The sequence below is a fragment of the Pyxicephalus adspersus genome, chromosome 2, assembly GCF_032062135.1.
Source record: "Pyxicephalus adspersus chromosome 2, UCB_Pads_2.0, whole genome shotgun sequence".
Classification (NCBI taxonomy): domain Eukaryota; kingdom Metazoa; phylum Chordata; class Amphibia; order Anura; family Pyxicephalidae; genus Pyxicephalus; species Pyxicephalus adspersus.
Window position 1 is genome coordinate 67421472 of NC_092859.1, and position 26947 is coordinate 67448418.

Genomic DNA, 26947 nt, shown 5'->3' on the forward strand with positions numbered 1-26947 from the left:
TCACCTCTATTTCAACAATTATTCTCCTTAATCCTCTTTCACTGATCATGTGACAACAAGCCACGGCACTAAATGGTCAGGAAGTAGAGAGTGACCACAGAAAGTAAGGGGAACCCAGCGAGCAATACAAAATGCAACAGGTAGTACAGGATTGTCCGATGATGCCAACTGAAATCCTTGACAAGATACAACTCTCCCTTTAGCAATAATTACCCTTTAATCGTTAAATTGTATAAAAGAAGATAAACAGAAGATAGGGTTTTTATGTATTAAAAGCAAAAGAATCATGCATTGCCTTGCACTAATACAGCAGCAATGGCAACGTAACAAGTAACTGTGAAAATGTTTATAGTAAGTTTATCTCATGCACAAGTCTCAAAATGACCTTTGAACAACAATTCCATTTAAGCACGCATACTTTATTTTGGTTATTACAAAATTATCCCTACTAAAAGGGACTGTGAAAGTTCTTAGAATACCCCTTGCTTTATCTGAATGCAGGCATTTTGAGCAGGCCAAAGCTTTGGCACAGTGTGAATTCCCAAACAAAGTATATATTTACCTACTAGCTATGGAACATGTGCATACAGTGAATAGTGCATGAGCGGCCTATGCCATTTCAATCAGTGCTGTCCAAGGTGCTGACAAGGGAGCATGGACTTCCTGGCAAGACACCTGCACAACCAAACCTTTCTGCTATCTCAGGAAATGCATATTTCTGTAACAGTAATAACCTTCTTGACGTTTTGTATACAAGGATACTAATTCAAGGTTACTATTTCAAAGGTTAATTAAACGACATTGCAATCAGGGCCTTTTCGCTTTTTATATTCTTCTGCTGCTGCTCCCTGCTTATTTGTGCGTGCCAGACACAAAAATTCCCCAGACACGTTTATGAGGAGTCTTCAGCCAGAGCTTGGGCAATGCTTAAGCCTTGGGGGCACCAGATCACAGAATGTAATTAGATGAGCACCCCCAATGTTTCTCCCACCGACTACATCATTTTTATGAATATATGATTTTGATGGTTACCACCTTATGGTCATTATGTAGCCTTATTGTACCAGGGACTGGTATGCCCATTTCACTGTCATTTACTTTTCAAGCTATTGGCACAAGTATAGAACATTTCTACTTTTAGAATGGATTGCCAAATAGCAGAAATTAGACCTGGTTAGAGATTGTGAAATATAAAAAACAGGAATGAAAAGAAAAAACACAGTACCAGTCTCATTAGCTTCAGTAAATTGGTGAGTGGAAACGTGTTCCTACAAACAGCTTGGGTGTGAATTTCTATTATTTGAATTTGGCTTACTAACACGTGGCTTGGCTTTTCTACTGATCCTCTTCTGCACACAAAGAGATCTCAGTAATAACAAACTGATCTACTGCATGATATTCTTATATCTATTGCAGCACTTGCAATAGACAATTTCACCTTCTGGAGGACTACAATAAAATACAATATCATAAATAACATTACATCATGCAGGTTTGTTGCACATTTGTAGCTCTGTGGGGGTTTTCCTGCATTAAACATGACTATAAAACAGGTTTTTGCACCAACAAGCAAGCACAGACATGACATATAAAGGCAGCAGCATTCCTTGTGCAACCTGTTCTATAGAAGTAGAGCACTCTCTCAGTTCCCAGGGCACCGATCACAGCACTCACAACATACTGCAGTTCTTACAGGCTTGCTTAGCACTCAGAGGGAACATTTAATGAACGGATATATGGTCATCAGCTGAGTGTTGCGGTGGAATACATAAAAAGAGACACAATTATAGTAAATTCCTAGACAGTGCTTTTTCCCCTGGAGCCACACCCATGATGGAAATATCTCAACCAAATTGGAGTTCATACAATATTAAAAAAATGATAAGCCTCCTTTAGATCAGTATGTATGTGTATATACAGTTATCTTGTTACAATTCTTGCAAAGAGTGCTGTAGTCAAAATGTCTGACTTCTCAGTCTCTCATGGCAGGCAACCCTCCCAACGCTCTTGTAAGTCAGATACCATAAAATATTTGCCTAGACTTTAGGTTACATGAGCGAGGTTTGCACTGTAACAAAGAAAGATTTTTTTTTTCTGGATGTGATTTGATAATGCCGACAGGTTCCCCAGTAAATCAGGTCTATGATAAATCCTTTTTTAGATGGCCTAGGTATAGTGAGAGATTTTAATTATGTAATATGTATATTTTCCCTCTTGTGCAGCCTACAGCATAGTCACAAATTGCAACATTTTTTACAATCATTAAGAGTACAGAATATTACTACATGGCATCCTTGGTGACTTCAATATAAGGACATAATGGTTAAAGTCTGTGGGTGAGGGTGGGGTAGTTTGGGAGAGAGGGAGGCATCAAAACGCAAGTCATTTTAAGCTCCAGCTCCCATTCAACAGCATTTTTTATGCATCTGAGTTCAGTGTCATTAGGCCTTGCCATAAAGACATTTCACAGGAGACAAAAAAAGAAAGCAGAATGCTGGCTATACTGCAATGGAATTTGCCCGGATACTCTACATATGAAGATGGAGGGTGGAGTAATCATGTGGACTGTGGGCAGTTGTCCTTGCATCCATCTGTTCACCACACCCTAGAAAATGCCAAGACAGAGGATTGGACCCTATGGGGAAATAAATTATTCCCTAGCACCAGCAATGTAGAGGGCAAAGGCTAATGACAAGGGACAAACGCTGCCTTCATTATAATAATGCAACTTGTTATTAGTAGTGCAGCTGATTAACATTTACAGCTCCTTTTTGTAAACCAATCTTTCCTGGCAACCTAGAATATACCACTAAGAAAAGAAAAGGCTGCTTTTGTAAGAAGCAAAATTGGAGATTTTAATTTGTAAACTTTAATTATATCTCAAGGTCAGAAAGAAACCAGTTTATTCTTTAGAGGTACACCTGCTTCTCTATACAAAAGGTCAGAGCATCCTCCAAGCTCTGTGGAGGAGCACTTCAAGCACTACCATCTCTGCCCTCTTGTCTCCCTTCAATATAAAAGGCATTCAAGCAGAGAATACTCATGGCTATAATTAGATACACCTGGCCTAGGAGGCCCTGTGAGCAGCTCACCCTATACATACTCCAAGTGGAAGAGTAGTACAGAACCCTTTCCTCTCCTCACGCCCACATAAGGGTCTCCTTTTTACCTGCTGATTATGGATATTCATCACCAATTTGTAAACATTTCTGCTTGTTGTTTAACATCTTCTGTCCTCCCACCCCCTAAACAAAGCCTATAAGAGACTAGATACCACCCTATAACCTCAAGCGTTCCACCAGATATTCCATAACAGGGTGCAAAATCTCACTCTTGCATAATAAATTACAAAATGAATGCGTAATAAACTGTACTTACAGATGCAGGTTACTGAAAATAATTTTAATTACTTCACCAAGGGATTAACCCTCAGGTTGTACCACTTGCTTTAATGATGCTGATGTAGTTCGCACATGGGATCCATGATAAAGGTGCATCAATCATGGAGGTGAAGGGACATTATTTACTACAACACTATACAGTCTAGTCTTGGTCCCACTGATTATGAAAGTTTCAGGATGAGGAGCTTGTGTATGATGAACAGCCATAACTGATGTGTTGTGTAAAGGTTTAATGGTTACCCTAGGAATTGGCATCTCATTATAAATTCTCACAGAAACTAAGCACCACCCTGAACCCCTGCCCATAGCGGTCATAATACTGTGCCACAGCTCATACCTGCAAACAGATTAGTGCCTAGGCATCAATCAAGGAAAAAGCCAAACCCATGCAGTTATATGACCATCCCTCATGTACAGAGGTAGTAGAGATTACCACCAATTGTATCATGGACCCCACAGGGATGGAGCTATTAGAACATTTCTAGAAACAGCCATGCCAAGGCTGCATTTCTGGGCTCAGCCTAGAGGAGCAGAGAACTCACATTTTAGGATTATGGTATGAGCAGACACACTTACAGACTCCCCCCCCCCAGTGCACATATGTAGAAGTGACCAGCCTGAGCTACCCTATGACATGTAAGATTTCCTACCTAGCAAGCATGGAAGCACCGAAGGTGTGATCCATGTAGAAATGACTGGCCTGTTCTCTACTAGACCATATAGCAATAAATGATAAATAAATCTGACCCCAATCTATATGACTTCCCACCCATCAATAAATGTAACCCCCCAATATAGAAATGACAGGCCCGTTCCCCAGGCCATGTATGGTTTTACACCCAGAAAACATGGAACCAATGGAGGTGTAAGGCCTCCATGTAGAAGGGCCATGTGTGATCCCTACCCAATACACATGAAAGCAATGAAGATATCCCCATGCAGCCCGATGAAGGTGTGACCCCTGAGATGCAGGAAGCAGCTCTGCGTTGCCAAGGTGATGGAGGATGGGGGTGCACAGGAATGCTCTCTCTGCACACTTACCTTCTGTTGCATAGCTGTGATCGCGCAGAAAACTATTGTTAATTTTGCGGGTATCAATGTCCTCCTCCATTGACAGCCTGTTGACTTTTCTGTATAGGTAAAGAAATCAAACAAGTATCCATGATCCCTAGAGCAAGCCTTTAGCAGAGGTGGCGAGCGAGCTGCCCCGAGCACTCCATGGCACTGCCAATGTAAAAGGACAGAGTGGAAAAACTATAAAAAGGTGGAGGGGGAGCAAGCGATGGCTACCGGGAGGAAATCTGCAGAGCTTCTAGTACATGCTGATCCTCCTCCAGGCCCAACAGGTCGGCGGCGTCAGGTGTGCAGGGAGGGCGATCGCTGCGATGCTTCTCCGGGTGCTGGTAGGGCAGAGGAGGAGGGGGAGCCGATATTGCAGAGGTGTCTGCTAATGCTGCAGATCGTACACGGCTATTACCATCAGGAGAGTGTGTGTGCGCTGATCCTGGTGGGGGTGGTGCTGGAGGACTCTGCTGGAAGCTGGATTTAGTTGAGCCGCTGTGTTTGCAGTTTTTTTTAGCCCGAGATCTGCAGCTCTCCTGGATGTGTTCGGGTCACTTTCCAAAGCCGGCACCCAGCCTGGCTGTCCCGGGTGATCAGAGCGGCTATCCGCAGGATGATGGCACTGGGCTGAGATGTGCACCGTAGGCAGCGATCGGTGCTGATGGTGCCCCTGCCGCCTCTAGCTGTTGCTGCTGCCTGGATACAGTAAGATGCTGCATTTGGTGCAGGCTCCTCCCCCACTGCCCGTCTCTGTGCAACTGCGTCAGCATAGCCTGTCCTCTCCCAGGATTGCTGCAGTGTGGGGGCTGACACATCCAGCAGCAACCTCTTCCACCCCCTCACCCAACCTGGCACACATAACTACTGATCCACCCAGGCCACAGAAAGGAGATCTCATGCTGAGACACAAGGCAGCTAACACAGCCATATTATAGCAGCACCTGATCTGTATACATAATACACATTTGACTGGCAGTGCTGGGAACTGCTGTATCATGGCCACATCTATGGACCATGCTAGGAGACTGCAGGACTGGAAGCTGGACATCCTCAACCATCCATTGCAGATCTCATCAGGCCTGACAACTTTAGAAATCTCTTGCATGATGTGGAATACTTAATGAAGATGAAGTATAGGCAACATTAAAGTGGAACTAAAACTGAACTTTTATAATTGCCTGATCAGTCAGGTCATTATTGCAGTGAAACAAAGACATGGAATGTCCCTTCTGCATCGTGTCGTCTTACTTCCCCCATTTCTCCAGGTTAGTCGTCAAACATGACCTGAGCATGCGCAGTGCCATCTTTGGTTGCCTAAGAAACCCGGCAAACCAAGCTTCCTTTGCGTGCGCAGAGTAAAAATTAATTTTTGCGCACCTGCGCAACATTTACATCATTCCAGCACAGCCAATAAAGATAGTAGAAGATCTTCTCTAGGAAGATGGCGGAGTTCTGTAATGGACTGAGGATAGGAGAGTTGGGTGGTTTTAGTTCCACTTTAAGACAATGTTACATAGTTACAGAGTTAGTTAGATGGAAAAAAAACATAAGTCCATCAAGTTCAACTACTAGGGAAATAAACATATCCCAGATAAAAACCCTATATGTAATTCTTAGTGTCAGGTTTTACTGAGGACAGTGTCCCCAATGGGCACACACAAAGAGCACCGGTAAGTGGTGTCACAGGACTAAAAGAAAGGTGAAGCAAGATCCAACATCTTTTTTAGCTGTCTCCAGAAGAGGGAAAACTTCCAATGAGGTAAATTAAGTACCTTAAGTAGACATTTTTTAAAGATTTTCTGTCAATTCCTTTTGGCTCTATATGGTGGGAAGTGAGGAGAAATCTCTCCAATAAATCACATTTGGCAAATAAAATATACTCTGAACCAGACTCTCCTGTACTGCACACTATCAATACCCTAAGGCAGGGGTGTCAAACTCAAAATACACAGTGGGCCAAAATTAAAAAGTGGCAGGCCAAACTTTAAATTGAAATAGCACCCTACTACAATTCCCTGAATCAAGAAAACAGTCCAATGCGGTGCTTAATGTTATGAGTAGCTGGAACTCTCTCTTCACTGACATAGCACCGCTACTACAATTCACTGCGTCTATAAAACAGTCTAATGCGGGGCCATGCAAAGGTAGGGAGGCCACTGGTCTATAGACCCGAGTGATGCCGGGAATTGTAGTAGAGGCGCTATTTCAATGTGGAGGCAGGCCAGCTGCAATTCATATTTAGGATTCCTTTGGGGGCCAGATAAAAGGACATTGAGGGCCAGATTTGGCCCGCGGGACGGAGTTTGACACCCCCCTGCCCCAAGGGGTCTATTTACTAAAGGGAGTCACTCAGTGCTAATTATTACTCTGTAAGGGATAGGTCACTTTGCAAACGGTCACTAAGGACAGTATAACAAATCACATAAATAAAAACGATTTGTTGCAATGCAAAACACCAGAGACAAGGTTGTACCCAGGGTCAAGCTAAAAGGAGGAAACAGCCTCATTGACCCTCATAGCTGGCCCAAGAAAGAAGTTACAGCCTAATGTTTTAAAAATGTAATACAACCAATATTTCAGACCCTAGAAATCCTTTTCACTTTACAATTCTCTAAATGATAAACCTGAAAGAAAGAAATGAAACCTCATATCAATGGTTCAGGCTGGAGTTGGTGATGTAAGGTTGGTCTATGTATATGATTATGTATATATTCTAAATATGAAAATGGGTTCACTGTCCTCAAATGGCCCCCACAGTCACCAGATCCCCATCCAATACAGTACCTTTGGGATAGTGGTGGCATGGAAGATTTGTATCATGGACGTGCAGCTGACTATCTGCAGCAACTGCATGATACCATGCTAAAATGGAACAAAATCCCAGAGGAATGTTTCCAGCACCTTGTTGACTTAAACTATTAAAGAATTATGACAGTTTGGAAGGCAAAAGTGAGTCCAAGTTGACACTTGCAAGGCATACCTTATAAAGTGGCCAGTGAGTGTTTACACAAATTTTTAATAATATATACAAACATACCACCGTTATATGCTTTTCTCTAAAGCCAAGTATTTTAAAAACTATGCTATTGTGATGGTTGATTTATGATTTTGTGCTGTAAGGTGTTACTAGCATATTATAGTGCCATTTGTTTTGAGTACCATACACAAGAATGGGGATACATGAATGGGTCCCTAGCAATACAAATGAAATTGCATATTCACATAATTATATCAACATATCAGGGTATATTAAATGTTAAGCCCTCTGAATGCTGCTTAGTGGCTGTCAAAATAGCCTAAACGTTAAAACTGCAGAACTTATATGTACATGTTTGCAGCAGTTAAGATTAAATTGGAAATTGTGTGTTGTATAGTGTTGCTGGGATTGCATTGCATGTAAGGGGCTAGGGGACCTTGTCTTGATACCAGGGATATCCTTGTAACATCCCACAGTATGACCTGCCAGTGTAAAAATGCACTAGGCTCACACATGTCCCATTTCCCTGCTGCCCTCACACTAAGTAGAGACTATGTATTACGTCCTTTAGTTTACTCTGACCCTATAGTGTAAAAACCCATCTCACAGAATATTTCTCACTATACTACCTTCTACCACTAAAAATGTTCCCTGGGGAAGAGAATATGGAGGGAAATGGTTCTTCTTACCCCCATGAGACCGATTAAACGGGTAATGGAATACCACGTGCACATGATGCTGGCTGTCTTGCATCTAGCTTCACCTGCACATGGTAGACCAGACACACACTGATCAGCATTAAACACATATGATTTCATCAGATTGCAAAATGGTTACCTAATGCGCCATATATTAAACAGAGGGATCATTAAAATAAGTACTCACTCCCCTGTCTTACCCACTGTTTTATATCCAGCAACTGTAGCTGATCCCACAAAGACCTTGGTTGAACAAAACAGCAGTCACTTATGAAAATTAAATGCCTACGATCCAGCCATGATCTCTGCTGAGGGGTTGGACGAGCCAATCTGAACTCAGAACTTTTTTTTCAACACACTGCTAAGCCTTGGTCATGTGCCTCAGTTGTGACATCCTGTTCAGAAAGGTACTGAATGCAGAAAAAGCTTACAGCTCTCATGTTTGTAGGCCATCATTTGTGCTGGGATTGAAATGCAGTCAATGGAAGTAAACACATGCAAGGGCATACACTGCATTCAGAGCATTTCAACTAAACATCTACGAGCAGAATTAAGTCACTTCCTTTTTCATGCTCTGTTGCCAAGAAAGTAACATTGGAAAGTCAAAATTTGGCAGTTGTCTAAATCTAAATTTAGAGACAATAACCAATCCACTGCAGTGGGGAGTGCTCAGCACTTGATCCCTGCCCTGATCATGGATACTGCAGATAGCTGTTTAATACATCCATGCTTGAGGCTAGTTTGAAATACATTGTGACTGTACAGATTGTTTGACAGCAAACATCCTATTTTATTTAGGTAGAGCAGGGGTTGGCAAAGTTTTATGGCCCCTAGGCCATTTATGGGGTGGGTGGGAGCACACTAGACCGGGCCCGCCCCAATGGCTCCGCCCACCATCAGGGAACACCCCGTGAAGTGAAATCCCTCTCCTCCGTATACATTGAGGAGGAGAGGGATTTACTTTCAGGGAGCTTTTCCTATTTACCGCGGCGGCAGAAGTATCAACACCGGTAAATAGGGGAACAACTGCAAGGGGGTGGCACCGGAGCTCCGGTAGTTCCTAACGGCCTCCTGAGCCCTGGGTTGCGGGCTCACATTGGGCCGGATCGGCCAGGGGGCCTTGGGCCGGAACGAACTACCGGTTGGGCTGTATCTGGCCTAAAGGCCAGAGTTTACCGACCCCTGAGGTAGTGCATATTCAAGAACAATTTATCATTTCAATTTTTTTTTTTTATTCTGCATCTTTCCAAGGAAATTTAAAGGACAGCTTATTTCCCTAGTCCTTCAAGTATAACACACCTGATGTTAAAGTTAAGTTGGCCCCTGTTCCAGCAATCTTTATGTCATGCTCTGCCTGGAGTGGTTTCTCTAAAGCCTTTAACATTATATTTTCATCGTCTGGGATGAAGGTTTGTGGTCTTCTCAGGTGAAAATCCAGCATTAGTACAGGTGTTTCCCAATATTGTTTAGTGATCTGCTGGGGTCAACTTAACATTCAGAAGAGTGTATGTAGGCAATGACATCAGAGGGTACCATGTGGTGTGGACATTTCGGCAACTCTGAATTACCTCCCCACCTCACTTAAAAACGGCACTGGTGGGGAACCAGGATGGGGATAACACTGCTTGAAAAGGTATTAAAAATTAGAGGGGAAGGAGGTGAAAAAGGCCTTGGTTACACTGCTTCCTCATAGCAGAGAACCCTACATGCGTCTTCTCCCGGTGGCAGCTCTAGCCCTATAGCGAATATTTGGGGGCAGTAGTAAGTGGTACTAGTAGCCACCCTAGTGGCCAGTGGTCACATTTTCAGATACTGGTTCCTTAAGAACCAGAACTGTGGCACAAGTGAGAGTGGGTGGTAAGGTGCCAGCCTTAAGAGGAACAAGAGGGAAGCTATTGTAATTAGAAGGGGTAGAAAGATTGTTAATTTATGCTTTAGATAAAGACTTAGCTAAGATGACAGCCCAAGCTCATATCTTCAACCAATCACATTTGATACTTTACCTTTTCCTGCTTGTTATTGTGGAAAATCACTAATGAAACATATAAGTATTATATTGTAGTAATATCATGAATGCCAATGCAGAGACCTGGAATGACTCTTATAATGACCTCTGTACTCATGATAGGCGTATGTTTGCTTTTAGTAGTAAGCAATGAAAATAGTTTTCAAGAATCATCTACACTGTAAATTTATGCAAACCCAAGGATTTTAAGAGGATAAATGTTTTGTCACGTATTGCCACATTAACATGTCATCTTCAATGTAAGCTTGGTCTAAAATGTATCCTAATATACTTCTATAAAGGGATGCTTTGCAAAGAATATAAGACCTTTAAAAAACCTAACTATGCCTTTCGTGCTGCAATTCTGTAATCTCTATAGAAAAGTTAAGGATGAGTATCAGACTTCGGTTATCAAAATAGATCAAAAGGCCCAGACAGTTAAGAACAGCAGAAACACAAAGCCATGCAAGAAACTTTAAAAAAATGCAGAATCATATTGTGACAAAATAACACTCTCTAAAATGGTTACTTTTCCAAAACAGAAAATGACAAATCTGAACATCAGACAATGGAAAATAATGTGAAGCCATACAGAAAATGCAGTCATGTATCAAACGATAAATATTCACATGGTAATGCCCTATCGTGCATGTGACTGTCACACCTTGTTGCTGTCCCTTTGTCACAAATATCCTGGGCAAGTTATTTGCCTCCTTTATTTTTCTGTAGACATGTCATGCCAATTAAAAATCAATGTTCTTGTGTCACTCATTCGTACTGAAAGAAAATTGTAATGAAAAAGATTGATCCTATTGATCAGTGGCCACATTGAAGATATCTTTGTAATACAGTGTGTGAGCTCAGTAGCCCCCCTCTCATTCACCTCTTATCTACCAAATTTCACAAGACACACACTCGCAGCATGACAGCAAATGCCAATCAGCCTGCAAGGCACAAACCGAAGAGTCCCCTTTATTGTCTTAAAGTATTGGTTGATGCAAAAAAAAAAAAAAAAAAGAAACATTATAAGGCTCCTTGTAATAGCAAAAACAAGCATTGTTGCCTATGTTTGCTTCCTGAACATAATTTACTGCTTTGTTCAAAACTTAAATTTGTCATTTGTCCATGGGTTCATTGCCAGTCTCATACATTAACAAAATATTTGTAAGTTAAGACAAATATTGCAACATTCACAGGTGAAGAACTTTCCTAATAACCTGAAGCAAGTTTGAGTGTTATATGCTAAAGAATCTTAAAAAAAAAAAAGACTCTAGGAAAACCTTGTAGTAATGGTATTCAGAGTGAACAATAATTCATAATCTGTCCCCAAGGTTCTCCACTCCAAAGACCACTAACACCTGTCCCCAATAAGCTCTATCCTGGTGACCAATGGCAAATAGTCATGTGGTCAGGCTCCAGACACCTCGAAAGAATACATCACAAGTGTATACTTGTTTTAGGAAGGTTTGTTGACTTTAACTCATATCAAAGCAGGGTAAACACAACAAAGAAACGGAGTACTAGTTAAACAGATAATAGCATCTCACAATTTGGGGAGCTCAGGAGGGGACAGGGACAACTTTTTTTTATTTTTTTTTTTTTATTTGCATGTAGCCTTTTTATTTAATTTGCATGTAGCTTTCACTGCATATCCAGCCATACATGAGCCATGAGTTTCATACTGTCTGTATAAAGAGGTAAAAAAAAAAGATTGTGTAAAGAAACGCTGGGTGACAGGTGATGGGAGTTGGGGACAGTAAAATGGGTCAAACCGTGTTTTATTTTGTGCTGAAAAATACATAGATATCCCAGTGCTTAAAAATACCTACCCAACTCCACCAAAGTGATCATGCACTTTTAAGAAAGTCCAATGCAGCTCTTCCAGGAATTAGGGTAGACCTGTGCCACAGTAGAAGCTGGCTATGACTTTAAACATGCTTTATTGCAGACTTAAAATGAACCTGTAGAAGAGGTCACACTTACACACCAGTTAGCAGGATCAATCAGATGCCTACTGCTTTGTCAAACCCACTGTATGGAACCACAGGTCCTCTACTCTGTACTCTGCTTGGTTATTTATCGCAGTAAATATCTATGAGCAACCAACAAAGCACATTTTCAGGGAATAGTACAACCAATTGGCTTGGTTGTTTTTTTTTTTTTAGTACATGGCATGGGTCTCATGGTTACATACAACTGGTAACCATCCTACAATTTAATTATTTAGTTTAGGTAGTGTTAAATCTTGCCAAATGTTGGTTTAAAGCTACAGCTGTATTTAATTCTTCCACACTAGAACCGAAGTGTGCCTAAAAGCTTCAAATAAAGATGCTCAAAACTTGTAAACACTAATCTGATAAGCATCAGATTTAGTAACATTACAAGCCGTTTACAAGATTTAACAGTGCCCAAACATTCAAAATCCTACAATTTCACAAACCAAAAAGTAGTTTATTGTCTGTGATCACAAAACCCAGTATATAAAACCACCTCGCTTAATTCATAATCAACAGACTGTAGAAATTGAAGGGAAGTAAAATTGAGAAGCTTGCTTTTTGTTCTACAAATATCTGTAAATATGTTTTTATTTTAGCACTTTGGCAGAGTCACTCACCGTTGCAGCCAGAATGAGTTATTCCACAATTTGTTGCAATTAAAAAATAGTAATTAAAAAAATGTTTTAAATGATTAATATTATGGCAACAAAATGCTAATGCAGGTTTCCTTATTGCCCACTATAATCAGCTGCTGGAGTTCTTGTGAACCCATTCCAAGGAGGCAGATGCTCCTGCAGTATGCTATGTGCAAGGCCAGGAATGTGGACTGCATTTCCACAACACAAATTATTAGGCAGGTGCAACACAGACTGGCATTACAATTCACTCATCATGGGCAATAAAACACAACTCAATGGTGTTAGCATGCACTACAACATCACGAGTTGTCCAAAAAATAAATCTACAAGATATATCTAGAGTTTAACATGTTTTGGTCATGATGGTCTTTTGAAATGTTCATGTTTCAAATTCATCCATGTTTGCTTTTTTGGATGCATTTTGTGCGACTATAAATAATTTCTGCAATTTGCTAAAAGTTGAATAAATTGCTGTTTTTTTTTTTTAATTTGGAGTAAAAAAAAATGTAAATTTCCCCCTAATATTGGATCCCCAGGGTATTACTCTGACTTCTCACTCTGAAAAGATCTAGGACACTGCTGTCAGCTAAACCCATCGCCCCTCTACTTTGAGGAGAAATCTTAATTTCAATCCACAGAAAGTTCACTGACTAGTTATTGGGCTTGATAAAGGGCTCATGTTGATGGACATTATTGTAAAAATGTTGTTTGCTCTTCGAACACATATGTTGGAAAGGCAGCATTTGTCACAGAAAGGCTGTGTTTTGAAAGGCTGTTGTGCTTATCCTGGAGAAATTCTCGTATGTTGCAAAGTTCTGAAATCAGTGAAGGGTCCACTTTAATGGAGTTGGGGAGGAAGTTTGTTGCCCAATTCAGGAGAGCAGTCTAGGATGACAATATGGTTCATGTTTGGATACAGTGCAGAGTGGGAACATGGTCAGCCTAGGGTAGTAACCCAGTAGACCTGGGGTAGACTGCAGTGTTTTGTAAAGGATCAAGGGTGGTCCCAACAGCTTCAATAGGAGCATTAAGTAACTATTTTGTGAATGTTGGCAGCTGTGGTGGATTGCTGTGCCAGGTTGCATTTCCCACTCTAGAAGAACCACACCACATCCTCAAATGCATGCAAACATGTTTACTTGGCTGCGCTTTGCCACTAAAAGGTAGGTAGGTTCAAGGTACATAGGAGCAGTTTTACATGTGGGTGGGAGCCACCAACTGTGCAGTTTTTCCACTGCAAATGTAAAAGGGCCTAATGTAACCAGGGTAACCAGATAAAAAAAACCCTTAAGATATATATCACTACATTTTTTTTTAGATACCTTCCTAACGGGGAATTATAGTTTAATAGATATTTTCTCTAACCATAAATAAAATATGACCTAAAACTGGGTGGGTTATATTTCATCCCAAGCCTGGTCACATGGCTGCTTAGATTAGTCTGCATATAAAATGTGGAGACATTTGAAATGGGGAAAAAAAAAATTAAAGGAAGGAATTCAGATACAGAATACAAATCATTACATGAGTTATCTACATATAATTTCCTTAAAAAATGAACACAAAAGGCTTTTTTCTGACAATCGAGAATTAGCACTTTATCATATACAAACTAGTATGCAACAAAGAATACTTTATTATTATCGCATACAAAAGGCCTGATTACTTTTTGCAGCTTTGCTTGAATTTACAATCCATTTTAAGATCAATATTCATTCTCTGCTGGGTATGGTGTGAACTTCAATGAACTACTGAGTAAAAGATATACTTTTGTGACAGTTTTATACCCAACCTAAGACATGGCATGCACAAGTGAATATTGTGATTGCATTAATCAGCTATTTGCAGCATAGGACATGTCAGGTGACCTAATCAAGGCAAAACAATCCCCAGCTGCAAATTTCCATAATATGCAAGTTGAACAATGAGGAATTTTCTTGTTCCCTCAAGAGATAAACAGAACAAAATGGTTTCTGTCGCTTGTATTCTCCATTGCATACTTAATGTTGAGTGCATTCAAGAAACTGCCGGTTTGAAATTAGAATTGCATTTTAGCCGACCCAATGAATTGGAAAATACTGAAACCACATAATTGGTGAATTTTGAGAGAGATGGATAGGGGAGCAAATGGTTACAAATGCAATTACTAGTAAAGTCCTAGTCTGAGACTAATTTATATCCCAAGGGAACTCTTTGTAAATTACACTGGTTATAAAACACCTCAAGGATTTTTTGGATACCACAACGTTTTAGCACATATTATCAATATGCTTTTGGCATTGAGGGAAAAAAAATGTGAGGTTTTATTAATCAGATTCTGGGCTTTAAAGAAAACAAAAATAAACAGCTGAAATATTTGGTTAAATGAATTAGGATGTAATTAGGCACCACTAAAAAACACAGTGGATAACAAGTGACTTGAGAGACAAACCTTCCTTGAAAGAAACCTGAAGGCTGCAAACGCTCTCATTCTGTAAATGTTTGGTGCCCGGCTGTCATGCTTTCCCTCAGGCTGTAATATTTTACATTGCTGACTCAGACCTAGCACACATAAGAGATGCTTCCTTAATACCAAGAAAAAACAGGTGATCATTTCCAAAGCTGGTGACAGCTTGCTGAGCAACTACCGCCATGCTTTTTCAAAAAGAAAAAGGCACAGAGTGGTTTTGTTTTGTGGTGGACTGGCAATGGAATGCTCCTATGCATCCAACCAAAAACAAAGTTAACCTGAATTTAGGAGGCAGTATTTGTTACATGCCTGACTTTTCATGTCAATTTACCCCAATTCTGACTTCCCCACAAGCATACCTTGTAATCCTTAAATCCCCCAGCACTTCATAAAATCCCAACGCTCTCTTGGCCCCCATTATTTCTGAGTGCTTCTACCAATAGGTGGATCATAAATGCTACAGAAAGTGGAAACATATCGAGACATGGATTGATTTTTTTAGGGGGAAATCAGATTATTACACCTGGAGTGTATTATAAAAGCTAAACATAAAAGCATAGTCTAATGTTCTCCTACTGGGAAAAAGTCTATCCTTCCCCAAGGGCAATCTGATAACTTTCCAGGGTCAAGATTCTACAATATTATTTCTAATAAAAATTTGCAACAAAAACCTGTCTGAAAGAAGACTATTCAACAATTTAATGCTCTTTATAATAAAGAACTCTCATGACCTAAAAGTGAAAAACTGTGCACATTAAGCTTATCATATGGACCATTTATGCGTTTTTAGAAGATGATCACATACTCATAATGCCTTTTCCCAAATAGTTAGAAAAGTTCCTTACCACAAGTACCACAGATACTTCAAGCATCTTGTCCACTGACGCTCAGATCGAATAAATGGAGGTGGGTGATTACCACCCAATGACCAACCACCAAAGCCATTTGAATACTAGCTTATTTTCAATTGAGACATGTGGCTGCTGCTCAGGAACCTGAACCTCTCTGCTCATGTGAACAAAGTCCTCCTTCATTGCTAAGCTACTACAAGCCGGTTAAAATTGGCCTAGCACTGCCAAGAGTATGGAATGTCCATTACTGAACTCATTCTAAAGGTTGCTTATTGCCTGGATGTAATGCAGTCCTTCTGGGTTCGGTAATTTCAGTCACACCCCGAAACAAGCATGCAGATTAAATATGAATATTGTAAACAGTACAATGCTTTTTTTTTTTTTTATAACCAGTGTAAACTTTTATCAAAACCGTAAACATGGTGTTTGAAACTTAATACCATGGACCACAAAGGGGGATCAATGGTATTTTTTAAAGTGGTGAATGTTAAAATGGTTTAAATTAAAAAAGTTGACATGATGATAATAAAAGCAATAAGTCAGGATAATGAGCTTTTCTAGCCAAAAGACCATTTGCGTATCAATGCTCAACCCAGAAATTTTTTAGAGCTGGGTTGGAAGAAATTTTAGGCGGGTGGTTACCCAGTATTGTGACTCAACTATTCAGTAACCACCCAAAAGCAGCCAGGTGGTTACTGAAATGTGCCGGGTGGTGCGCCCAGCTAAAAGAGGCTGGGGAGAACACTGCCTATATAAATAGTTTTGTGTCATTCTTAAAACCAGCTGCATCTTTAGAGGAGTAGGGTTGTGTGCTGTTAAGTCTATGATCCATTATAACATCTACTGTACACTTCCCTCAGAGTCCATTTTACAATATATAATGTATGTAGGTTTTTATTTCAAAGGTAAATAATTACTCCCTTAGGCATGCAGTTATCCAAGTGCATGCAGGTCACTTGTTAAACTAGAGATACATTGAAGGCACTATATTCTGATAAATAGCTGTGGGTCTATTTATAAAATATTATACAAGTTTTACATTATCTTAAGTGTGAATCTTGGGTGAAAACAATTGTAAACTGCTACAGAAAAATGTTTTTCACTACAAAATGCCATATTATCTATAAAAAGATACAAGTAATTTTTAATATTTACAAAATTTATAAATTATTTTTAAATGAGGATTTGCCATAATAAACCAATTATTTCACATCTCCTTTAGATATCACATTTAACAAGATTCACCCATTAGTAGCTGCCGATAACAAAAGAAAGACTACAAGGACAAACAAGATTTATCTATTGCCACTGAATTACCCATTGAATAAATGCCTTTTAAAAAATGAAGGACAAATAGGCAAATCTTTGGTATATACTGATATATACTGAATATGACAACTGATGGGTAAATATTAGTAAATGTAAAGGGTAAATCCTCCTTGATAAATGAAGGATAAATAAGGCAAAAGCTATTTGAAAATGATAGGCAAATCCATAAAAAACAGACATAGGAAAGGTCCAGCAAACATTAGCTGTAGGGTATTTTTTTTGTTTCATATAACAAGATGTGGTGCTCTACCAATAACTAAAAACCTACAGTTTGAAGGCTGTAATATTTGGGTGAAGAGCTTATTATAGGTTCTTTTTTGTTTTAGTCTTATCTCAATAGGAATCCAACAAAAACTATAAATTTAGAGGTCCCTAGGATTAAGCCATCCCAGTCCAGGTATGTAATTTACATTTTGTTACTTTGTTCCTGATCCATATTTATGTAGTTCTAGTGTAGCAACTCACAAGAAATGTAATGCAAATAGTAATCAATGCTTTGTTAATGTTCGTCATGGGTTAGAAATCCATAGTCTTATGCAGTGGTCAACCAAGGGTTTGTATAACCCTATGGTTTCTCCAGAGGTTGATAGGGATTCCTTGAGAAATTGGTAATTTGTGCCTTTTAGGTCAGTTTAGGAGACTCCAATTACTTTTTTGGCTTTCTGTAAAGTCTATAAGCTTTCTAAAGGTCAGCAATTTAAGAGGCATTCTTCCCACTGACCCCTGCATCAATATATTGTGAGCTGTGGTATAGTAGTTATAGCAGGGATTCCCGGAAGACCTGAAAGTTATTTCAAGGGTTTCCCACGTTAGAAAGGTAGATAAACTGGTCTAACAAAAAGAACCTTAAAACGCAAACAACAAAAATATAAAGCTAAGAAAGTGGAACATACATACAGAATGTCAGAACAAAAACAAAAAAAAATAAATTGCAGCTTACCCGTCAATTCTGGTGCCTGCATTTTGATTTTGTATCCTTTTTTATTATTTTGTGATCCTGCAAATATATTGTCCCTGCCTGGATATCAGTGTTGTTAGCCTCCATTATATTGAACTGATAGAATTAGTATTTTACACAACATAGATATGGTGCTTTGTCACTACTTTCTGTGAGCTTAACAAACTGGACAAAGACAGTGACATCTTCTTTTCTAAACTAGCTTAATGCGCTTGAAAACAAATTCTGCCACCCACTAAATCTAAGGACTGGTAAGCCACAATATATCACATTAATTTTTGGTCTTGATTACTTTTGCATTTACAGACACGTTTTTATGTGTCTTTATCCTTTATCCATAAGTATTTTTAGCGTCTTTCATGTAAAAGATCACATGACATCTTCTGGGTTCTGTATGTCCTCCCAACTCCCCAGAAAATCATAGTTTAACACAGATGCTAATAAAACAATCACCTAGATGATTACTCAATTCAAAGCATGTATGTTTGCTACTTCCTTCCTAATTGGCTACAATTCTTGTTTTTTGGGGATTTGGTCCATGCAATATTTTTCAGGATGTTTACAGCTTAAAATGTAAGAAATGTCCATGGGTACTCGGTCCTAATAGGCAGATGATGAGTTGAACACACCAACATACCCTCGCCCCCACCAAAATTAGGCACACTTTATCCCATGCATATCAGATTGTTCTTTACTTGCAACGTATAAATTTATGACTTATGGAAATTGGACATCACTAAGAAATATCCTAAATTCCATCAGGTAAGGACAAAGATATTTAAGCGGATTACACAGATTTGTTGCTGCCACATTTTCATATTTTCTGATTTCACTAATGCACTTCTATTTAATTCAGCTGTCTCACTCAGTCCCTTCATTATACTAATTATCATGTACAGGATACGCTTCAAAAGCAATTTTGTGTTAACGTTGTTGCAATACCAATGAGAAAAGTGCTAAGCAAAAGTATAGTGAAGGTAGTTTTCACTGGGTCATGTTACTCTGGCATTAGATTTGCCTTTGTAAATTGAATTATGACATAAGCTTGCTAACAGATAAAAGCAGAACACTGTGGGTTGCAGCGTAGGAAAATGAAATCTGGCACAACAAATCTCAAGAATATAATTTTTAATATCAGTTCAGACCTTCTGTATATATTGTAAATCTGTTTAGAATAGGAATTATTTTTTTAATTTCCCTAATTACCTAAAATTAGATTTTCCTTTGCATTTCTGTAAAGAAGCCAATTTAACCAAAATATCCTCCTTTCTGTCCAAAGAATGAACCATTATCACAATGGCCCACATAGTTGCTACTGGTTCATGAATGACTGTAATATGTCATGTATTCTTCACCTAGAAAAGGTACTAAGTGTCTGGGGTTTAGACCAAGTACACACTTCAGATAATCATCACCCAAGATGAGCAGTCTTTCAACTTCTTTGGAGAAATTCTGACATGTAGAGAATGATCACCTGATGTGATTCATCAATACATTTTAGTGGGTCCATGGACCAATATTAGGAATGACCATTAATCAAAGCAAATCAAGGGAGGAGAGCACAGTGGTGTGCTGCTCATTTGTCCTCCCCTCTCCAAAGAACAGAAAAGGCACTGTTCATCTGTCACTGGAAATGATCATGAAAAATTGTTTTCAGTGCCAAAAACTTTCGTGTACATAGACTTACAAATGGCACAGTACTTTGCAGACAGATTGGTTCCACGACAGTGGGGCGTTTTCATGGACCAAGAGTGTAACTGTACTTTTATTACAGGAAACAGTCCCTTCTACTGTCCTAACAATACACTGGGGTTTTTCATAAGAGCCTTGATATCTGACCACCAATATTAGAAGGGATTAAACAGGAGACATGTATGACCAAACCGCACCAGTAAATAGGGATAAAACCGCGGTCGCCAACCGGTGATCCGCAGCTCTGGCTGGTGCACCTCCAAGCAGGGTCAGGAGAAGGACCCCGCTGGGGGGACGCACCGGCCAGAGCCGCAGAACACATCCCTGTACAAGTCCCAGGCATTGGAAAGTGGGCGGGCTGTATCCCTGGACATAACCCGCCCACTCTCTCATCGCAGGCTTAGATGTGCGATGGGAGAGTGGGTGGGATTATGTCACAATGGCGTCACCCCCTTTGATTGACACCCGGCTTCCTGCTATTGCGCGTTCAGGAGCCGGTGATTTTAGTGATCCGCGAAACCAAAAAGGCTTAGGAAAACACTGGGGATAAAATGTTTACAACACATACCCTTAGGCCACCAGTGGTTAAAGGAATCAACAGTTTGGACCAAAAATACCTGGTACCACACACATTTTATGTAAACAATGGGTGGTTGTCAAAGTTCTGATATTAGGCCTTGTGGTTTGCACTTCTGCTCCTATGCACAACCTCTAAAACATAGCCCACAATTATCCACTGTAAGGACCTGTCATCCTTTAGAAATCAATTCCTTTAAGTATGTGGATACCTTTCAACTCCAAAACTACTTCTTAACACATCCTACACTATAGTTTTACCCAGCATCTAAATACATTTGATATTTAAAAGGTATTTAAAGCAAAAATATTGTTGCATTGTTTTTACAATTTTGAGGTTTGGAATATGTAATTTTTATTCCTTACCCATCCCACCCACTGAAGCAAAAAAGTATCAACGGGAACATCCATATTGATGGAACATTCATAACCCTGCTTTGTGCTGAGGGACTGACACTGTCTGATCTCCAACACGTCCCCTCCCCATCCTGAACTGGAGCATTCACCAAGGTGCTAATGGTTCTGGCAGAAACAGAACAATGGAAGTCTCCCCAGTGTGAAGACCGCCATTATATGTTGACACCTCATTCAACCCCACACTGGACAAAGAACCAGAAAGGAAAAACACTGCCTGACCTATACACACACACACATATATTACAATATATATATATACATACACACACACACACATATATACACACATACATACACTGAAAAAAAGGAAGTTTTGGTTGTTACACCACCCTAAAGCATCAGAATAATAATTCATCCATAAGGTTCCGGTTCCTATACTCAACAAGACAACAATGCTTCAGCCTCAGACTGCGACCTAAGGCTGCCTAACCATTAAAGTCACAGCACAGATTAGTACAAGGCCCATTGAGGCATAATTGCTGCACATTAAGACGCTTTGTGGTTCACACAAAATACCAGTCCACAGCAACCATATGGAACAAAGATGGTTCTATAGGTGGAAGAGCTCAATTTAAAAGAGTAAAATTTTCTTGCAAGCTTGTCTCCATGGCAACCCATCTTTCTGACAGCCAGAGCTACCATAAATAACCACATGCTACGTTTAGAAGTATCTTTTTCATAGTCTGTCAAGTCATTACTAGCTGCCATAAACATAAATAGTTTATGGCATTAGGAAGAATAATCTGAGGAGATACAAACTAACAATTGATGCTCACTGCATCCAATATTCGTGCAGGTTGTTAAAATAGTTGCAGAAAAAAATACTAGCAATGAAAACACTATGGCAGATGCAGCAATACCTACTACTGCAATTTCAAACTAATCAATACCAATCAATGCCAATCTCTAATTTACAGACCCTTTAGTCCACAGAATAATGAAATAATGGTTTATCCAAAATCGGCTTCATAAGCATATTTGCATAGATCCTGTATTTACATTATAACATGCAAATTGTTTAGAAAGCCATTAAAAATGAGCTAGAACCTAGGATGGCCCATTTTCTTTGGGTAAAGTGGTGTCCTGCCACCAATTTTCGCTCTTTTACATTAGATTTTTCAGAAGAATCTTTAGAATCTGTCAATTTCAGAGGTACAGTTTTATTTATGAGGGAAACCTGTTGTAGGAGCAATTTGTTTCTACGAATTGACTTTTCAAAATAACAAAATAATTTAGGGGCTGGATTTAAAGTTTGTACAAAATACCATTTGTGAATGGGTAGATACATTATATTTTTATAGATGTGTATATAAATAACCCAAATAAGCTGCACTATGCAAAGGGCTTTAACAACAATCCATTAAATGAAAGGTACCAGAATGTGGCCCTAACATGGAGAATTTGGAATGTATTAAAAAGGACACGTATAAAAGAGGAAACCAAAGTGTCATCTAATCTCAAACTCGCATTAATGGATTAAAAACCTTTGTATACTTAACCATATAAAACATTCTGCACCATTTTTCCCTTATAGTGGACAAACACATTCAGGATTTAAATATCTTGAAATAGTTTACCTATGTTTTATGTTTGGGTTTATCAGTGGATTTGCCTTAGATTCGCCTAATTGTCCCCCCCCAAAAAAATAAATAAATAAAAAAAAGACAGCGTGGAAGACCTGGCAAGTAGGTGGTAGCAGGTGGCCCAGTTCACAGATACTAAATATGCACAAGCTGGATTTATAATACATATAAAATATTAATGCAATGTTTGAGAAGGCAGAATAAAGAATAATTTGCCACTGACGTGATGCTTAATGTTGTGTTTCAGATTAGCAAATAGACAGGTTTAAATCTATTTCAAACAACGTCTTTTGTCATTTCTAAATTTCAGTAATTGATCCATTTCTTTTTACCCCTAATTAGATAATGCCAGCATTTCCTACTAGTGATTTCACATGCAAATGTGAGAATATTGACTTCTTTCCTAGGAGCATTACACCAAGTTATGTGTACAGTGGATATAAGGTATAAAAAGCATGACTAAATACACAAAGTGTGCACTTTAATGCATACCTGCTTGTACAAAAGACAACCGATACCATTTTCTTCTGTTAATGATCTGTCCGCTGTAGTTAGAATAAACTGTTATGCAGCTACATATAATCATTTTGGGTCAACATATTTTGTTTAAATATTTCACATCATTTTGGATGAAGCAATTAACTGAATTGGTATAAATAACGTGTGGTTCTGTTCACGGACAGCTATGTCATTTCGTGACACAGTGGTCTGTAGGCAAATCCACAGCAAGCACCAAGGGTCACACTTTTAGGAGAAGCATTGGATAGTAGTGGCTATACTGCTTCACAGTGGCAGGTTTGCTTTAAAGTAAGCAAAGTGAACCATTTGACTTAAAACAGGAAAAGCAAAATGACCCTATAACACCTCAGAAACCTGCTTATTATTACTTAATCGGTTTTACTGCTAAAGACTTAAAAATAGTCTACTTTCTAAATACTTTGGTTTTATATATTCAATCTTTGGTTTTTCATATTCAGGGAGCTTTAAGACCACAAAACCTCTAAGCACCATTTCTCTCCAGAAAGTAGTACATGGAGACAATCACAAAGCTATAAAGTTATTTAATGGTAAAGTGAACACATTACAGAGAATAGTAATCTGTGATTACAAACCTGGTTCTTCCACAGCTTGCCTGGTGGTTGTTCTGATCCTTTACTTTTAGAAGCCAGCACAGCAGTGTGGGTTGCCAAGCAGCTGGCAAGGTGCCAGCCACCAAGAGTTGCTTGAAAACTGCTGTTCCCAATGTAGGGCTGAACATTGCCTAAGGATGGCCAAGTGTCACAGAGTTATATATGTGTGTTTTAGGCATACATCGTCTTTCAAAAAAAAAAAAAAAAAAAAAATTATAGTTGCGGCACTTATGCATTTTTGCACCCTGATCAAATGTTAACACTGCCACAATCTCAGACTGAAGAGAATTGCACCTGCCACCAGGGAATTAGGAATAAGGCTTAAAACAATTCCTTCATATTGACCCCTTAGATCTTAACAAGGATTTATGCCTTGTATTTATGTGGGCAACATCTCTGAAGAAACTTCTGTTTTTTATCCCTCGAGATTAGCTTTATGAATAGACCAAGTCTTTCAAATGCCAGTAATGGAGGGCCACATACGGGTTAGAATCTTTATATGGACAAAATGAAAAAAGTAGTCTCTATATCTTTATCTATAGCAACTTCCTTTTCGTTTTGATCCATTTGAACACTAAAATGTGTTTAGATCCTGGCCCTCAAGTCTTAAATTGCACAGATCTTGCTTAGACAACGAGAAAGTACATACTAATGCCAAAAAACAAAAGAATATTGGATATTTTTTAATGAAAAGAATGATTGATACAGATATTTGTCTGTATACAAGACGATGATGATTGCTCAGCTCACCTAATTGTTGGATTTTAGGAAACTCCATCAGTAAGATATCTTAGCACAGATGCTTATACTGCTGCCTTTTTGACAATGTAAATTCAACTTTGACTTTAAACTAATGTGTTTTTGGGAGGTCTTGGGAACTTTTGATGTAGAATTCTTGACCATAGACATTTCCTACACATTACATCTATTTTTGACATAAAAAAGCAATATAAACAAAAATGAGAAAAAGAATAAACCAAGTGTTTGATTTTATGGACTCATCAATAAATAGATAAGCACTCCACTGATATGATAATGCAGTCAATTCAGAATATTGATATTGAATGAATACAGACAGAAAGTCATTCTCCAGCAAAGAGTCATTTATTAACATACATTAGATGTGCTGGTGGTCTCATTTCACTTTATATTATACCTATCATCATTGTACATTACATATTATTCAGCAAGACTATAGATATGGGTTCCAATCTGACTGCTGCAAAAAAAGCAAATCAGATACTAAGTGGAAATTCAAGGAATGCCATTCAAAGGAGGTCTGTCCTATTTATTTGCATCACAACAAAAGCTGCTAGTCGAGTCTCTGATTTACCATACTGATAATGTCAAATGTAGCCACAGCTTATTGCTAGCGTCCTTACACCAAAAATGCATTAAGGCAATGCCGGTGACACGGCTGTATCTCATTATTAAATAAAGGCTATTACTTGGTGAATACATTTCAGCATGCTTATTTACTACTTCACCTTCAAGCAATGATCCAAATTCATTTCAAAATAAATAGAAAATATTAAATTCTTAGACAACAGTTACCAAGGACAGTCAAAAAGAGGATTATGCAGCTTTTTCAATACCCTTATCTGCACAGGCAACATTTATACTGTCAAGTTAATCCATATCTAAACTCAGCCTGAATCTTCAAGAAATCAGCTACAAATGTAACATCAATTCAATTCATGCTATTGGTAAGAGATTTCAGTCTTGAGATCTTGAAATGGGGCAAAATAATCACTATATGTAAACTTTTCCAGTATTAAAATAAAAATAATTTTTAGATAGAAGGGGTTAGGGGTTTTTTTTTAGGCTCTACTTTTAGGCTCTACTACGCTGGTTTCATATTATGTGGATTGGGTTTAGTGTATGTTGGCATGTGTTACTTTATTTATTTTTTGGGGAACATGCGTGATGTCGGAAATCAAAAGCAAAACATTTTACTGATATATATTGTGCAATTCATGGAGAACAAAAAAATGTAAGAGTATTAAAAGAAAACCAGGATCAATAATCCATTGAGTAATAGGTACACACAAATTTTTCATCACAGCAGCCTATAACTACCTGCATACAGCTCCATGTACATATATGCATGGCAAACATCTGGGCATGCTTCTAATAAGACAGATTAGAAGCATGTCCTTAAGAGTAGAAGCATGGGGGCTGTCCTTAAGGACCAAGATATGGGCTTTAGTAAGCTCCTCAAAAGTTTGTGGTGCCACTTGGCAAGTCAGATGCACCAATACATAATCTCCTAGAGGGCCTCTATTGAATTATGGTCTGAGAAAACATGGCGGCCAGTCAATGGCATCACTGCCTATGTAATTTGGGAACTGCCCTACATACTTAAGCCACTTGAGGTTGGGTTGCTTATGGAGTCTTGTTCAGACAGTTTAATCAGAAACTTGCACATTAGAGGTCATCTTGTAGGGCTCTGGCAGTGCTCCTCCTGTTCATCCTTGCCCAAAGACACAAATACCAGTCCTGTTGTTGGGTTGTTCCCCTTCTAAAGTCCCGTTTAGCTCTCCTTAAATAAAGGATTATCTCCAGATATCTCCTCCACACTCGAGGTCGTGCTGTGAGACACAATAAACCCCCTTGTGATGGTTCGTATAAAAGGTGCCAACATGGAGGATGTTGACTACCTGTGCAATCCGAGTAGGCTGAAAGTACTGCCTTATGTTACTGAGCAAACATGGTGTGAATGGCCCGTAAAAATAGGGAAAGGCTAGAACCCCTATCTGGAAATCAACAGAGCCCCAAGTATCAGTAAAAAATTGGCCAGGTTTGTAATCCTTCCTAATGTCCTGTGGCTGGACACTAACTTCCACAAAGTTTTAATACTTTACACATAAAATATACCACAGGCCCGATGATTCCTTCTCTGTTGATGTGTTTGAGGGAATAATGTTCCTTAAAATTCTGTATACCCATGACAGATAATAAATATACTGAAACTTGGAGCATCTTTGTGCATTTTCCCCCAATTTTGTACTAGTAACAAACAATATTTATGCTTCCTTCAGAGGCTGCCCCTCATAATTATGGGGCAACAAAATTGCATAAGGGGATAGAAGCCTTGCTTTCTGTTAAAGCAACCCCCATCACTTCCGATTGTGTTAAACAGGCTTCTTTATACCTAAACCTTATATCCAACAACATATTTTTT

General features: G+C 39.0%; 1 protein-coding gene across 4 annotated transcripts in view; it reads right to left on the bottom strand.

Moving 5' to 3' along the window:
• The window catches only part of PPP2R2B (protein phosphatase 2 regulatory subunit Bbeta), a 149725-nt gene that overhangs the window by 83863 nt on the left and 38915 nt on the right, over nt 1-26947 (bottom strand). Inside the window, exon 1 of one of the 4 annotated variants that reach the window (XM_072400928.1) lies at nt 4443-5177. The exons of the other annotated variants lie outside the window; for them this stretch is intronic. Within the exon in view, the coding sequence (XP_072257029.1) occupies nt 4443-4512 (70 nt within the window). The 5' untranslated portion in view covers nt 4513-5177. Of the gene's footprint in view, nt 1-4442; nt 5178-26947 lie in introns of those variants that run through there. 4 annotated transcript variants of the gene reach the window in all.